Source organism: Struthio camelus, chromosome 5 (assembly GCF_040807025.1).
Source record: "Struthio camelus isolate bStrCam1 chromosome 5, bStrCam1.hap1, whole genome shotgun sequence".
NCBI lineage: Eukaryota > Metazoa > Chordata > Aves > Struthioniformes > Struthionidae > Struthio > Struthio camelus.
This window is the reverse complement of record NC_090946.1, coordinates 67,905,030-67,921,439: the sequence shown is the minus strand read 5'-3', so window position 1 is coordinate 67,921,439 and position 16,410 is coordinate 67,905,030. Positions and strand designations below refer to the sequence as shown.

The window sequence follows — 16,410 nt, the reverse complement described above, 5'->3', positions numbered from 1 at the left end:
GCGTAAGAGTAAGAAAATATGGACAAGTAGAGGTGGGAACCCCTTGAACTGGCATTGCCACCAAAGAAATAGTGACATGAAATAGCGGCTTTATGATACCTGGAACGCAGTAATGCCGGAGCTATGTTTACATGGCTTGTTACGTCTTCATACTTTTGAAGAAGCCTTCTTATACCAAAAGATTTTTCTCAGAGTAGCTGAATAAGCCAGATATTGTCTTTTACAAGTTTTCAAGTAACATAATTCATAGCACTGTAATTAGTGGCATTTAAGAGACTGGGAGGGAATCAGTTTAGATAAATAAAAATGCATGCAAAAAGATTTGAGATGATGAAATTATTTACAATTACAAGTGGTCCAGGGTGAGTAAACTCTTACGATAAGAAAATATTTCATTTACAGGGGACGTTAGCAGGGATTCTCATTGGGCTTGCTCAGTTAAACTGTTCAGAATTAAAGTTGAAGAGACTTTGTTACAGACATGGGTAAGTTCATCAAACTGTAGAATAACATCAGTATTGCAAATTGGTCATGTTAATGGTGAATAACTGAATATAGTGAGCAAAACACAAAATCTCTCATTGGATACACTTGCAAAATTTAAGACACTTTGTAATAATTTTTGCAACTAGTATTTTCTTTTGAATAGGCCTTTGGTACGGGCATTTGTTCTTTGGCAAAAACTAGAATCGAGAAATGTCTGTGAACGTACAGAGTTCAAAAAATCATCTGTGTTCTGTATGTAATATCTGTGCTGATATTGATGCTAAACTCTTAATTTTAGTTGTACGGTGGCTTCCTATGAAGCTGTATGCCATTGTACAGTCTTGAACTTTTTTTTTATGAGGCCATACGCATGAAACAGTTGGATTAGCCAAGAGCAACAGACTGTGGCACTCAAAAATAGCTTCCCCTTTGTTTAAATGGCTTTTTAAAATTTCAGTGAATAATGAATTCTTTCTTTTTTTAAATATCAATTGCTTTATTTCAGATTGTTAGGTGTGGATAAATTGTTCTCTTACGCCATCAGTGAATGGATTAATGATATTAAAAAAAATCAGCTACCAGGAATTTTGGGAGGAGTAGGGCCAATGCATTCACTAGTGCAGTTAGGTAAGTTAATTCTTATTTCTATACAGATACGTGTGGCACTGGTTTAAAAAAAGTTGACAGTGTTGACTCTTATTTTTACTTCTTTGGAAGGCATACTGTTTATCCAAAAGAACTTACTAAATGTGGCATTCTGTGTTCGTTTGCAGTTCAAGGTCTGAAAGACTTGGTGTGGTTACCAATAGAGCAGTACCGAAAGGATGGCCGTATTGTAAGGGGCTTTCAAAGAGGAGCAGCTTCTTTTGGTACTTCCACTGCAATGGCAGCATTGGAGTTAACCAACAGAATGGTTCAAACTATACAGGTGTAGTATATTGCTTCTAGAATTAGACATAAAATGAGAACTTTTAACAGTAAGGTTCTTTAATATAAAGGTAGTATCTTAATGCTGTGTTTAAACTTGGGATCCTGTGTAAAGAATGCTGTACAAGTAGGAAAGCAGAGAATTGGCAAAATTTCAGGCAGTCTGTGAGGTGAGAACTGGGGTATCAAATGCAATACCTAGAAAATTGTTTTAAAATCTTGCCCAACATCCAGACTGTTAATTTTTTTTTTTATAATGTCTTTGTTTGTGTTTTTTCCATTTTATTATCACTGCTTTGGTTAAAATAAGTTTTTATCATTAGTGATATTTTTCTGTACAGTTTAACATTAAAATACTCAGCTGCACTGAAAAAAGTCACCGATATGAAGATGAGTTCTTAGCTCATTTATATTTTCCAGAAATAGGTTCTGAAAATTTTCTGATAATGTTGGCGTATCTATGCTTAAAAGCAGTAGTAATCATGATAATACAGTAGAGTCTATAAAGCTTTCTGATTTTAATCCTGAAGCAGTCTTTATTTAAAGAGATAAGAGCTTTATATTCTTTAAAGTAAAATACTAATTTTTCAAATGCTGTATATATGCTTAAGTTTGAACAAATACAGTGAAAAACAGTGGTGGTATTCACATGAGTGGAGTTATGTAGTTGCTCATGTATTTGTAAGAAAAACTGTTGTTTGTAAGAAATACTGTTGTTTAAATACTTTGATTTTTATCTTGAGCTTTTTATACGGATCAGAGGACACCTTTGAAGTAATAGTAATTAGAGGGAAGGGGGGAAAAAACCTACCAAGACCTATGGCATTCATAGTTTGTTTCATTATGGAATTTAACGTATAGTTGCAGTTGCACTCATTCCAGAAGTTCTTGTGCAAAGGCTCAACCTGATGTAAATCAATATTATTTGTAGAACTAACAATACTTTTATTTCAATTACGTTACCCAATGAATAGTTTAGAAATGTGATCCGATGCTGCAGTAAAGCTACCATTATTTTGCATCTGCTCTCTATCTTCAGGCAGCTGCAGAAACTGCATATGACATGGTATCTCCAGGGCCAAGCTTTATTGAAACAAAAAAGATCAAACGATTCCCTCGCCATCGTTTAGCTCATCAACCAGTAGACCTACGGGAAGGTGTGGCCAAAGCGTATAGTGTAGTAAAAGAGGTGAGTGTATATGTCATTGTTCTTAAACAGACTTAAGTTACACCTCATAAGGCAGCAAATCAAATGTCAGTAATCTTAAAACAACAGAAAATTTGTATGGAAAAATCCAAGAAGCAGAAATAAGCCAAAATGTTATGCAGGTGAATAGGACTTCAGTGTTCTTTAGTTGTGTGTTGTGCTACCAGGTATCCACAAGTTTAGCAGTATGTGGCTTTACTGTTATTTTGAAATGTGTGAAACTGATTCTTTACTATAGTTACTGCTATATTTTGTTAGGTTGTTAGAGCTTAAGCATAATGGTGATGTAAAACAAGTGAAAGCTCTGTGTCTTTATCATGACAGTGTATTAAAAGTTGGAATGCTAACCCCTGTATGTATTGTACTGTTAATATTGTATTTTTAGTTAGCTGCACCTGGTACTAGGAAGTTAGATCTCAGGGGGAGCGTCTTTAGTGAACTCTATCATTTTTGGAACAGCCCACAGTACACTACAGCCTTTTCCCTTCTTCACAAGAAGTGCCACCAGAAGTTACATGAAATAATTTTTTTCTTTAGGTACATAAAAGCGTTATTTTAGGCTTCATTAGAAGTACTGAGTTTGGAGTTATCCAATTGTAGTTGTACGTTTCTGATACAAGTCACAAAAGTGATTATTGCTGAGCAGTTTAAGTTGCCATTAAAAGGAGATGTTGCCTCTCCTTAAAGGAGAGATTGGTTTTGCTTTTTCTATGTGGCTAATTTTTGTTAATTTTTCAAAGGGGATTACAGACACAGCCCAAACCATTTATGAAACTGCTGCTCGTGAGCATGAAAACAGAGGAGTAACTGGAGCAGTAGGAGGAGTCCTTCGCCAAATTCCACCAACTGTGGTGAAACCTTTTATTGTTGCAACAGAGGCAACCTCAAATGTTTTAGGTGGAATGAGAAACCAGATCAGGCCAGATGCACGTCAAGAAGAGTCTCAGAAATGGCGCCTCGGGGAAGACTGAGATCGTAGATGTGGTTCATCAGCCAGGTAGCAAGGCTGGAAATGCAGAAGGTCGTGTCCTGTTGGCAGCTTTTGATGGAGCTCACTTTGTTTTGTTATGCTCATCTCAGGAACAAACAAGATTTTCAACTATTTAATAGCAAAACATCCAACCAAAAATATTTATGAAGTGAAAAGCAAATTGGTACTTGCTTATGCTGTGTGTTACCAATACATTTGGTAGATAGTGCCAAACATAGCAAAGCACACGCTGCCAACTCAGAGACATGCTTGCTCTGTTCCATTTACCATATTTTTCTTGGTAGATCTAACATCTGAAGCAGTAGCCTGTATGGTGAAGCTAAGTATAATTTAAAGATTTTTTTCAGCATAGTCAAAGAACTGTCTTTACTAAAGGGCTCTAGAGATGCTCTTCACTGACAAAACAATAAAAGCTTTCATTTTGGACATCGGATATGAAGGCTATGTAATTTGAAAGCAGAAAATATTGTTTAGTGGTCATAAGCATCGCTTTTAGCGTGGCATTTACAACAAGGGCAAGCTTGATAACCATTCAGAATTTAGATTCAGTGTTGATACAGCTATGAACAGAATTTGTTCCTAAATATCAAATTCCTACTTTTGTGGGTTCTCAGAAGAACCTGAATGTTGCAGAAATGTTCTGTTGTGTTGCACTTTAAAGGATATGGCCTGTATATTGTGCTTTTTTATAGTGTGAATAAAAAGTAATGTGCATTATCCTTTATGTGGTTTAGAAGCTTACACAAATTATTGAAGGCCCTACAGAAGGGAGAAGTGTATCTTAAATTTGTTTAAACTATTCATTATATGTAAGAACACTTTTGTTTTCAGTTGCACTGATTACTATGCTAAAAATAACTATTCCTCAGAAAAATACCACTTACATATTACTCTAGCCAAAAGCTCTTTCTAAGAATGAGGAATCCTAAGTAAAGGAAAAATAATTATTTCATAATTTCACAGTCTATAAAGACTATGTTTTAATAATCTTATTTAAAGATCACATTGTGGCAAAACGTAGTTCATGCTGCTCTCACAACACAAAATATTTGTAATTTAAATTGTGAATTGTCAGCTATTTGACCATGAGTGTTTGGGGTCACTTAATTTGGGTTGGTGATGGGTGAGAGGGTGTAAAAAGGAAAAAAAAAAATGCAAAAATCAAAGTTGCTACTAACATTATTTTCAGTTTAATTTGTGACCAGGATCTCCATACAGCTTTATTAAGCAAATCACATTGCACAATTTCTGGGCAATGAAAGAATAGGCCCTAGCTATGCCAATAGTTAGTTTATTCTTAAACTTTCCTTGTACTAGCAAAATCTGGAGGACAAAAAGTAAGGGCTGTTCTCTAGTTTTCTAATCGTTTCCAATTACAAGACCTTAAGAGTTTTGGTGCCTAGCTGGAACATCAGTTCTTCAAACTGGAACAAAGTCCTTCAAATACGCTATATCCGGATCTGTACTGCAAAGAGGGACATCAGATGCTTTTAATCTGACTTGAATCTCTAGGGGTGATAAGGAGGTAGTGGGGTTTTTTTTTCTTTTTTAAAATTTAAATACCTGCTAGCAGCAGAAACTTCACTGACTGGTATTACAGGACAAACAGGAGCACATGGCATCAAATGGTTACTGCCTGCTCATCCTGATATCATAATAGCTATTCCTGGACACCAAAGAATCTAGCTGGAGGATAGCCAAACGATTTGAAAGTATTCCCTCTACTGGAAAGACTACTGTGGCTTGGTTTTTTTTTTTTTTGTTTTGTTTTGTTTTTCATACAACAAAATTCCAATTTTACAAACAGGTTCTTGCCTTAGGTGGCACGTGGTACTACAAGGTTTATTTTCATTCACTGGAATCTTCTTAGATGTGGTACACTGAAGAATTGGTTATCTCAGTTAAACATCGTGTTTTCAGCAGAGGGAGATGCCATTGAGAGAACAAACACCTGCAGATTTAATGACATGAAATGTTTTCTGATTTAAGAATATTTTCTGCAGCTCACACTTCTTTCCAGTAATCTTTTCTTAACATTAAGAGATAAAAGATGAGCATTTCACAAAGGAGTGAGTTCCAGGTTTGTAACCTGGTACCTCCTGAATGCCCTCTCAAGAAGTGGTGACGAGCCAACGCAAGTAAGTAGTAATGCATCCTTTTTATTTGCTCTTACCATGCTGCATCATTTCGGCTGATCCAGTTTGTCCAGTTAATTGGAGTATACTGTAATAGCATAAATCTGCATATTTACTTCCTGTATAAACCCTTTTTGATGTTGCTGAAAAGGTGAAGTGGCAGTTCAGTGTTCATTTTCTGTTTTGTCATGACCTGATTGTACAGCAACGCTGTTAGAAAATATTTTTATACAAAGGCATGTTGTCAAAGTAAAACATTTTTATAGACTCTCTCACTGTCAACAGTACAAATCGTACAAATTATTAAACTTAACTTTTCACTATTTAAATCCTTGCATTTACTTCTTGCACTGTATTGAGGCTGTTCAGTGACATTGACTTTAATTTTTCCCCTACATTTTATTTTTACAATCAGTTTCTTAAATTTTTGGGTGTAGATTCTGTGTTGTTTTTCAGGTGTAACATCAGCTTGCAGTGTTTGAAATGCTTTTAAGAAAAAAAAAAAAAAACCCTTAACTTTACATTAGGACCTTGTTTTCAAAATGTGTCTTGTATAGAACAGGTTATTTTAAACTGAGAAGTATATATTGTGTATGAAAAGGGGATTCATCAAATGCTCTGCTCAGTGCTATGAGAGTTTTGAGGTACTTAACAAAATATACAGGATGAGGTTTGACTCTGGACGTATTTGCTGTGAGTACAGATATCTGTGTTGTGGAAGCCTATGGATACGTTGTTGTAGGTCTCTCTTAGCATGAGGAGATCTGCAAAACAATTGTCGTACTTGAATTTTCCACTGAAATCGACTCTTACAGGTATTAGCACTTTTCATGTTTTTAGTGCGTGTAAACAGGCACAGTCCCTGTTTAACATGCAAATTCTGTAATGCTGAACTGACCAATACTACTACTGCTACTACTTCTTAGCCTAACACTCTCCAGACAGACAGGCTCAAACTGTCATCTGGGATTTTCTCAAGCATCATGGCACTTCAAATATTATAGCGATGAGTGCCCTGGAAGTACCTGAAAGAAGATAGCTATCTTTTAAAACAACAACAAGAAAGCCCCATTTCAGAAGAATCTCACCAGTGACCCAGAGCAACAAGTCATCACTTCCATTCAAAGGCAGCTTCCATTTTCTTTCAAATAGCAGTTGACAGTTCCTAAATTGCTAAGAAGTTGTGCTATGTAGTATATTCTGTATTCGCAGATGATTAGCGTTAGATCAGTCACCAGTGGGTTCATACATGCTTAATGGATGTGTGTCTCTTGTTTTATTTTCTCACTAAACGTTTAGTTGCGATTATCCATTGTTAACTTTCCTTTACAGTTGTTCAGTTTAGTTGCCAAGAAGGGTTTCCTAACCATTTAACAGCTTTTTGTTTTGTGATGAAGAAGCAAAATTCCATTTTTAGTGAACATGACCCGTATGATCCATATACCTGCAAATGTGATTAATTTTACTTGGAAGTGTATGTATTTGTAAAACAGTGAAGTCCAGCAATCATTGTAGAACAATTCAGTACTTTTAAATATCCAAAATCTCACAGCAATATCAGCATTTTCAGAAAAGATGTGAGCATTTAATTCAGCTTGGATCCATATTGCACATAGTCTCCAGGCCTCATATTTTAAGCTTTTGACAACTGTTTTAAGTTGCTCTACATGCTGAATCTTGTTTACATTAAAAAATTAGACACTAAAAATTAAGTACCTAAATACTAATCATGTGTTTATACTGGATTTCTTAAAAGTAGGGTAGGTCAAATGGAAGGACAGCTCTTTGTGTACATGTTTGTGTAAATTTTTTTACATTTTGCAGTTCCAGTAGTTTTGTGGTATTGTTTGTACATAGTTTGCTAGTGTAAAGACTATAATCTTATGAAATAACAGAAACGACTAGTTGAAACAGTCAATTCCCTTCAACAGAGTTATTTTGCTTAAAGTTCTTGTCCCCTCAATATGTGTCTGAGAATTATTTTTAGACCATAATTTATGTGGCACCAAACATGTATATTCTAGCTTCTTAAAATGCTGAAAGGCCTCAATGCAAGCAGGTTGTCCTGCTAAATATGTTTAATGGAAAAACTGCAAATTTGTTTCAATACATGAATAAATATCTTAATCTGTTCTTTGAGTTGTTTTTCTCTACCTGGGAGTATAATTAGAAAATACCCTCTCAAAATAGTAGAAGCTGTTAAAGCTTGTTGCCCGACTGCCTATACAGCCGAACATCAAAACTAAAACAGAAGGTTTATAGTTAAAAGAAACAGAAACAAACAAACCAAAGATTTTTGAAGATGTACAGAGGTCACAAGCCAGGAAATAAATTAATTTTGCTTAATAACTTTAATCTGTTTCCATTGTGCATTATCAAAATGCTCTTTTAGCCATATGGTCGCATACTGTTCTCCCCTACGGCCCTTGCCACCTTTAGCAAACAATTAGTTACTCAGTATTTATTTTTTATCTTCACATTCAGTGGAGACTTTAAAGCTTTATTAACTTCTAAACCCTGTGGAGAATACAGGATGGTTAATTCCCGTCAGGATACTTTTATGGTTCCCACTACACAGGTGTTTAGTTACAAGAATCTGAAAAGAGATCTTAAAAAGCCAGACTGGGTGGTGTTAAATACTGATGACCGCGCCGGATCCCCAAATGATGAAAGAGGCAGGACAGATGCAAATAATTTTCTATTGTGTTTTACTTCTGAAAAATGAGGTACGACTATTTAAAATAACCTGCCCTTATATAAAACAAGCTATATAAAGCTTAGAAAGCTATTCTGACAAATAGCAGCCCTTTATTTAAGATGGAAGGTGACTTTCCCTGTAGCTTTTTTTGGAGAAAGACCTCTTTTAGTAAGACCTCATGTGAATTAACTTCCAATTTCATTGTTTGGGTTTGAAAACTCCTAAATTTATCTTAGTTTAAGGAAAATTTTTATTAGCAGAATAAGACAGCAGGTTTTGTTTTGTTTTGTTTTCAGCGAGGTAAACAAGATCATTCTCAGCTTTTCTAAATGTTAGTCATAAAAGCGATCAAGAATATTTTAACAAATATTGAGGGTAAAATATGGACACCAGAGGAGAAATAGGGAACAACTAGGAATCAGTCATTGATCATCACAAGAAAGTATGAAAAATTAGAAAAAGTTTATTTCTTTCACAGATTAAAAGTGAACTTACAAGCTCCTCTGATTTTGCAGCCTATTTCACAGGCTTTGAGGTCTCATCTGTCAATTTTAAGAAATTGATTCTGTAAAAACTACTGGTAAATGTGTCTGACGTTTTTTTACTTATTTGTTTATAGTCTACCCTAATTCAGGCTTATGTCTTATCCCAAGTTCTACCACATGGTCTGAACACCAGGCCTCATTTTGCTCAAATAAGCTCTAGAGCGATCATACAGGACAATACTAGCTGAAATTGCAACCCGAGTAAATATCAAAGGAGATCTATTTCCCTTCATGATACCAAGGCAGGTTCCTGATGCCTCCAGGTTAGTCCCAAGAGGAGAGTAGACTAAGACTTCATAGCCGATGACGCTGTGACTGAGGGTTTATGCGAGGCCACCAGTATGACATACTAACTGGGAGCAACATTAGCTGGTTCCCTGAGCTGCGTTCCTGCATGACCCTGGCTGAAGTGTTACTTTCTTTTCCCTCTAATGCTTCCCTCTAGTGCTTGCTTTCCTGTTACTTTTTTTCAATAGCTTTTCAAATTTGATATTAACTGATGTTTAACTGCCAATTCACACTTCTAGAAGTGTTTTAAATAATCTAGTATTGTCATAGATTATAAGCAGGTGCATAAATGCTGCCCTCAGTGGCAGATGCACTGAGATTTCAAAGCCATTTTTTTCTGTAGCAGAGTGATTAGATGAAAGCAGAATTTCCTGAAGGGCAACAGTGAAGTACTTGCTGCCCCACGGGGCAGGAAATAGTTTGAGTTCCTTAAATCTGTATTTCTGAGATAGTTATATGTAATGTAACTCTGTTCTTAGATTTTTATTTATGTATCAAATTATTTCCTCTGGTGTTGATTTCATTCTTTGCTAGGAGCTTGAATGTCAGATTTGGCCCTTACAGGCCAAGAGCTGAAGCCTTCAGAGAGGAAAACATGTGTGTACCTATATAAGCAAGGGGAAATGTTACTTCTATTCTGGGTATATGGAACTGGCTTTTGTCCTGCACAGAACGCAGTAAATAAGAGGACTTAATCTATTATAACTTACGGGCACAAAGGTAAAATAAGTAACAATACAAAGCAGCTCTCAGCGCTCTGACTAAGAAAGCTTTAATTTTTACTTTAACCTTTAGACTTCCACACTTGGCAGTTGTTTGATACTAAAAATTTGCCACAGGTCAATTCATCTCTCGGCATCTCCTTCCTTTCTTACCTTTCATGTCTTCTCTCTGTTTAGATTGAAAATGCTTCCTACTATTTGTACAAAGACACAGTCTGAGAGAAGTTTATAGCTACTGGTAAGCGAAAGGAGGTGTGACTTTGAGGAAGTTTGGCAGTACCAGTACTAGTACCATGCCCTTCATTCAAATGCTTGAAGTCCTTGGCCAAATGGCAGATCAAATTGGGCTCCACCAGCAATAAAGGATTTAAAAAAACCAAGCAGTAGGCTTCTATGAAGTAAAAGAAACAGGAAAAGAAAGAAACTGGAAGGCAGAAGAAAGCACCAAGGGACTATACAATTAGCCGAAAGTTATTTGCTTTCTGTTTTTTTTTTTTTGGGGGGGGGGGGAGGGAGGGAGGTGCGGGGGTGAAGTTAGAAGAACTTAGTCTTTCTTTATTTATCCTATAGGAAGGTGCAGTTACTATGAACTGAGAAGATAATGTGTAGTTCAGTCTGTTTCAGAGAAATAAAAGCCAAATATGTTCTGTGGTGGCACACTAGCCACCCCTGTGATTTTCAGTGCCTTCTATAGGGCTGCACTTGAATTCATTAGCTTTTGCTACAAATAGCAGAAATGCAGGGCTTCAAGTGGCCGTTTAGTTTGCTGAAGGCACTGAGGCATTACCAGCTGCACACTAAACTACCATTAACATGCAGTTATATTAACTTCTTAAAACGCACTATGCTCTCTTATCTAACAGAACATAGTGAGTTCAGAAGCTTTCCTAAGATTTCCCAAAGAGCTGACCTGTGGTTTCTGTACAGCACCTTTAGAAACTAAGCACCACTGAGAAGGTGTGGAGTATGCTATGGTATGGTTGGTTCTGCACTCTAGGAGATATACTTCCTAAATGTATCAGGAAAACTGCTTGCAGTTTCAGAAATTTGTTTTTCAAAAGTGACTTAGGTTCAAATCTTCATAGGTGTTTAAAAAATGCGTCTTTCAGATACATTCTTGATCTCAGAGTGTCTTCCTCTGGACATCAGTATCATTATCCTTATTGCATGGTTGGGTAAATTGAGGTAGGACTGTAAACTTCAGTCCAGTCCCTGGCCAGCTCCATCACTCAACCTTACTGCCTGACCACCAGAGCCTTGGGAAGGTGCAGGCATGCTGTGCTACAGAGGATGCTGAGCAATAAAAGGAGACACATTGCAGGGCATCCTATGAGAATGTTTATAAACAGATGGCCTAGGCAAGTCTATCGCTAGGTTTATGTTTTGATATGACCAGTGTTTTACAGATCTGGCTCTGTTTCAGCTGATGGAAAGTCAGATGGAGTGTGGAACTGACAGTGATTGATATGTGGGGGTATGTGTGTGCAAACACTCAGTGCTATGGATAGAAAGATAACGGAAATGCAGAACAGCAGTGTGAGAGGATGGGAAAAGTAGTGCTCAGCTGTATAAACAGATTCTTTAAACAGATTTAAGTTATTAGGAAATACAGTTCCTGCTATCATTTATCTCTTTAGTAATGTTTAACAGATCTAGAATGTTTCCTAGCATTATTCAATAAAATAAAGTGCTTTGCCGTTATTACGGCATGTCCCTGTGTAGTCAGTTCCAGAATAACGTGGAGTGCTAAAAGTATTTATTTTAAGGTTAAGGCCTTCAATGATGCTCTTGAGTTCAATTCTCTGCTGGCCTTTCAAAACTGTTTAGTACCTCGTAATGCTGTTGACTCCTCCTGTCGCTTCTGCCCCTGAGTACTTTTTTTCTCTGTTAGAATAGTCAACAGGCCAAATTCAATGGATGTAAATGGGAGAGGGCAATTATACTGCTTTCATTGAAGACAAACCCTCTTACTTGGTAGCTGAATTTCACTCACACCAGCCAGGCGTATTGTGTCAGAGCACTGCTTTGTGTTTTTACTGTTCCTCTTTCCTAAGAGCTGTAACTTAATACCATGTAGCTCCTTTTTTCTTTTTCAGACCAGACGTGATGCCCCTCCAAGTAAATTCTGTATTAATCCAATATAGTTTGACAATTCTCTCCAAAAAAATAACCTCTAAGTTTGAGAAGATCCGTTGACATGGAAGTATAAACTGGGCCCTGTCTCTTTGAAATACCCCACAAACGCTGCAGAAATGACAGAAGTCAATTACAAAGGAGCACGTCCCACTACATTAACCGTTAATGCCTCTGCATGATTGCCTTAAGCCTTTTGTATCACTTAATGCAAAGATCCACACTGACGTTAAGAGAGAAGGTTTTCAAATGCCATTTTCATCATAACCATCTTTGTTTGCTGTCCTCAGCCCGAATTCTTACTAATGCTGCTTCCTATTAAGTGTGAAGCCTTAAGAATAATTTTTAACAGATACTTAGGAATATGCGGAAAAGGCCAGTAAGTATGATAAATAAAGATGAGCCGTATTTTTATTTCTGCCACCCCTGAGCTTTGCTGATAAATGACTACTCTTCTGTCTGTATCAATGCAGCTATCACAGGGGCAGTTGCTTGGATTTAAGTTTGCCATACAAATGGGAAAAAGGAGACATAGGTTTGCCAGATTAACATTGAAGACTTGGAAAAAAAATGTTCATGCATTTTAAGAGTTGGAATTCAGGTAGGTCCACTAGATCAACTAATTTGTCTTAGATGTATCGTAGCTGTTACATTTCATCCTGCTACTCAAGTGGTAATTCACAGAGCCTATATTTGACTTTAGAAAAACTCCGCTCTTGCTCTAAAGACCTCAAATGATTGAGAGTTTGTCTGCCCTTAAGTCGAATGCTTCTGAGCACCTATATGAATGATGTCATCTGTCTCCATGGCTTATTGCTCCTTTTGGAAATACAGCATGATATTTCCATATCAAGCTCACTCTCAAAGGTGTGATTTCTGCTAACCGAAATACAAGAAAGAAATCTCTTAACTTTTCTTTTCCTTCTTCTTCTGCTTTTAAGCACTGGAAGAGGTCTGATTATCTTGCCAGTCCCTAACTGCACTGTTGCCTAAGTTATGACTGAAATGCATAGCAGAAGTACTATGCAGTAATACAGTATGTGAATTGGCTTTAACAAAAAATATTAAAAGATCTGATCTATTTTCTTATTTTCCTTTGTAACGTTAAATTAGCTAATCTAATAGAAAAAAGCCCTTGATGCTCAGCATCTTGAAACAATGCTTTCTATTCTGGCTGTGTCTGCATTTGTGCTGGGAGAAGTAATACTGTACTGTTTTGGTGAGATGGTATTGGTGCAGTTTTTAATGTCAGTTGTTAATCGGCCTAAATTTCAGATTTTACTAGTAGCTCAAAGGTTGGTGAGGATGCGTGCAAAGATACAGGATCATTAAAATATATGCTGAGCTGGCCTTAATTTGCTTTACTAAACCAGATTTAACTCAGCAGGTGCATTTAGTATGCTATAATTACTTCTACATAGTTAAAATTTCAAGCTTTTAAATGTCCACAAGGCTTGATTGTGAGCAATCTTGCGTGATGGTTAGGCTCAGCAGAACAACTGAACAGAAGCTGAAGTGAAATGCATGTTTAAGTGTTTTTCCTAATGAGGCAGAATATGCTTAAGTGCTTGAGTACTTGATTGAAAAGGGTCTTCAAATTCTATGCAAACGGATAAAATTCACAGAAGTATGTGTGACAGCTAATGACACGTTCTAGGTCATAGACTGCTTAAAGCAAGGGGATGATGCATCTTCTTACAGACATGATTTTATGAAAAGACACTCTTAGATCTTATCTGTCAATCTACTGAATAGATGAGTTGTTAACAGTGTGTTTGTAAATTTATTAAGACTATCGCAGGCAGCAAGGTAAGGTGATAGAGCGCAAAACTTTGTTGCAGTGATCTTAGCAGGAGTTAAACACTTTGAACTCTAGTTCTTCCAGAAAAGCAGTAATTCACTTCTACCAGGAGAGGCTGCTCAGCAACTGTTTCTTGGCCATACAGCCATATCAAAAGCCTTGCTGCTTCTGTGGAGTTACCTTCTAGCAATAAAATTTAGCTTGGCTTCAGCACTACCAAAACCGATGTTCACATGTACCTCCTTAAGTTCAGACAGCTTGTTTGAGAGGTTTCTTCCTCTTGCGCATCTCCATGTGTGTCTGTGTGCGTGAGCGCGTGCCCTCTCTCTCCAAGTGTTTTATGAGGTTCTGAAACACCTCAGGTTGTGGGGCAGAGTATTTCACTTAGTGGTAGTGGGCCTGAGAAGCTTTGAGGATTTAGTTCTTCACCTCTCTTTGCCTCAGCTTCCCTTAAGTTAAAAAAGGCAGTAATAAAACTCCTCACATACCACTATGGCTGCTCTTGCTGTAATGAGTGCCTTACCATTTTGGGATGACAAGAGAATGTGGCTACCCTGAGCACTGAAGAAGAGGCCTAAGAAGAGGCCTAAGAAGGCCTCTTTAGGCATGTTCTGTGGTCTATGTATTCAGACATATGCCAGGTAATGATCTGCACTGAGGCTGGTGGGAAAATGGTAGGAAATGGTAGAAACAGATGTGAACCAGTTGTCAACCTGTTCAGATTGTAGGCAATTCTTGGTGCACCTGAAAACAGAGAGATATTTAGCTATGTTTCTACAGACAAAAATTCCTAAACAAATACTCTCTTCAGGCAATGCTTGAACTGGAGTTTTATAGCTGTTTTTAAACAGTTTGGCCAAGATCATGATAGAAATTTGTACAATATATTTACCTACTCTCTCCAGTTGCAGATTGATGCCCTAATCCCCTTTTTCTTCCTCTTTTCTGTACTACTTGTTCTAGACTGGAATTCCTTGAAACAGTCCTTACTACTTTGCTCCAAACAGGACAAATGACAGGTGTAAGGAGTGCCTGACTCCACCTGGGACTTTACATGTCTTACATGACCTCCACTGCAAGGCTACAGAACCAGAAGTGGTTCATCATCCCTTAAAAAGAAACAAGTCAGTCAGTCTAGGGCACAAAAACTCTGTGTATACTCTCCTGCCATGACTCCTCTAGCCCAATTTCCTGCCTACACCTGCTGTGTTAACTGAGACGTGTTCGTGGGGACAGAAGGAGAGTGACCCTTTGGAGCACTCCTCCTTCTTTGACAAAGGTTTTCTAGCCGGTTTCTAGAGCAGAATATTTTTGCTGTGCAGGTATAATTGTCTTGAATGAGGTCTTCTAGGTACTCTTTGTCTTATGGTCCAGGCAGCCAGATATGGCTCTCTTTGAGGTGTCTGGTCAATAGGCCAGGAAACACAGCTTCTGGGGGACTAAAGGAGACTAGGAAAGCTGTTCTTGGGGCAGGCTGTGGGGGTCTAGTCTCTTCTTATGGTCTGGGCGAGGGTGGAGGAGCAAGGGAGGAGGGGTTGAATATCAGTAGTGATTTTTGGCACTTGCTGAACAAGCACATGTCACTTGATGACATATATCTTAACTTGTAGTTCAGAGCAGGGCTCTCTTGTTCTTTGTACCTTACCTTGGTGCAGTTATACCCCACAACACAAATAACTCTTCAGTTACCTGAGGCAGTCACCTCTGCTGTGTCCCTGGACGATCCTCAGGCCTGTGGCTCTGTGCTGGGGCCCATTGGCTCCCTCTGAGGGAGGCCCTTCATCATGTAACAGAGACAGGACCTCATGGAGAGGGTCAGGGCCCAGGCTCTGGAGCCCAGTAGAGGAGACACCTTCTGCCAAGCAGGCTGAATCCGGAAGAGAGAATGCCAGCCATTTCTGAGGATAACTGTCTTGCCAAGGCCACGGACAACACTTGTGACTGAGCAAGGAGTTGAATCCTGCTTGCCTGTGTCAGAGATGCTAAACATTAGAAAAAAATAACAGTAATAACCCCAGGCTCTGAATATGTGTTGGTTTAGCGGTTGCTGTTCTTCCACACCCAGCATGAGTGAGTTTTGGCTGCCCGAACTATTAACCTTTTGAATGCACTTCTGAAAGGAGATGATTTTGATTTACACTGACAAAGCGTATAAGGTAGAGGAGTCCTGGCTGTCCACATGCCGTAAGTAATAACGGAGACAGTTCTGTTCATTCACTATCTTTAATGAGTGCAAAGTAGAACAACACACTAGTTTAAAAAAAAAAAAATCCTTCTACTTGTGCCCCCTGGAATGTGGTCCTGGCTAGATTCAAAATTATATGGCATACAATGTGTGTCACTCTTTGACTTAACAGAAAAATGATGTAGCATCCATCCTTTTATGCTCCTTTTTTCTTTTTTTTTTTTTTTTTGTTCTACATCATGGACCTTTTCTGGCCAAATTGCTCTTTATTTATAAATCTTTTTATTGCTCT

At 37.7% G+C, this 16,410-nt stretch overlaps 1 protein-coding gene across 5 annotated transcripts in view; it reads left to right on the top strand.

The window, feature by feature from the left end:
- The window catches only part of ATG2B (autophagy related 2B), a 44,962-nt gene extending 39,580 nt beyond the window's left edge, over positions 1 to 5,382 (top strand). For 4 of the 5 annotated variants that reach the window (XM_009675458.2, XM_068946981.1, XM_009675457.2 and 1 more), the window contains exons 38-42: positions 403 to 485; positions 992 to 1,113; positions 1,260 to 1,414; positions 2,453 to 2,602; positions 3,361 to 5,382. In XM_009675458.2, coding sequence (XP_009673753.2) covers positions 403 to 485; positions 992 to 1,113; positions 1,260 to 1,414; positions 2,453 to 2,602; positions 3,361 to 3,591 — 741 coding nt within the window. In that variant the 3' untranslated portion in view covers positions 3,592 to 5,382. The remainder of the gene's footprint in view (positions 1 to 402; positions 486 to 991; positions 1,114 to 1,259; positions 1,415 to 2,452; positions 2,603 to 3,360) is intronic. The other variant, XR_011141638.1, reaches the window with a different exon arrangement.
- Positions 5,383 to 16,410: the final 11,028 nt, after the last annotated feature.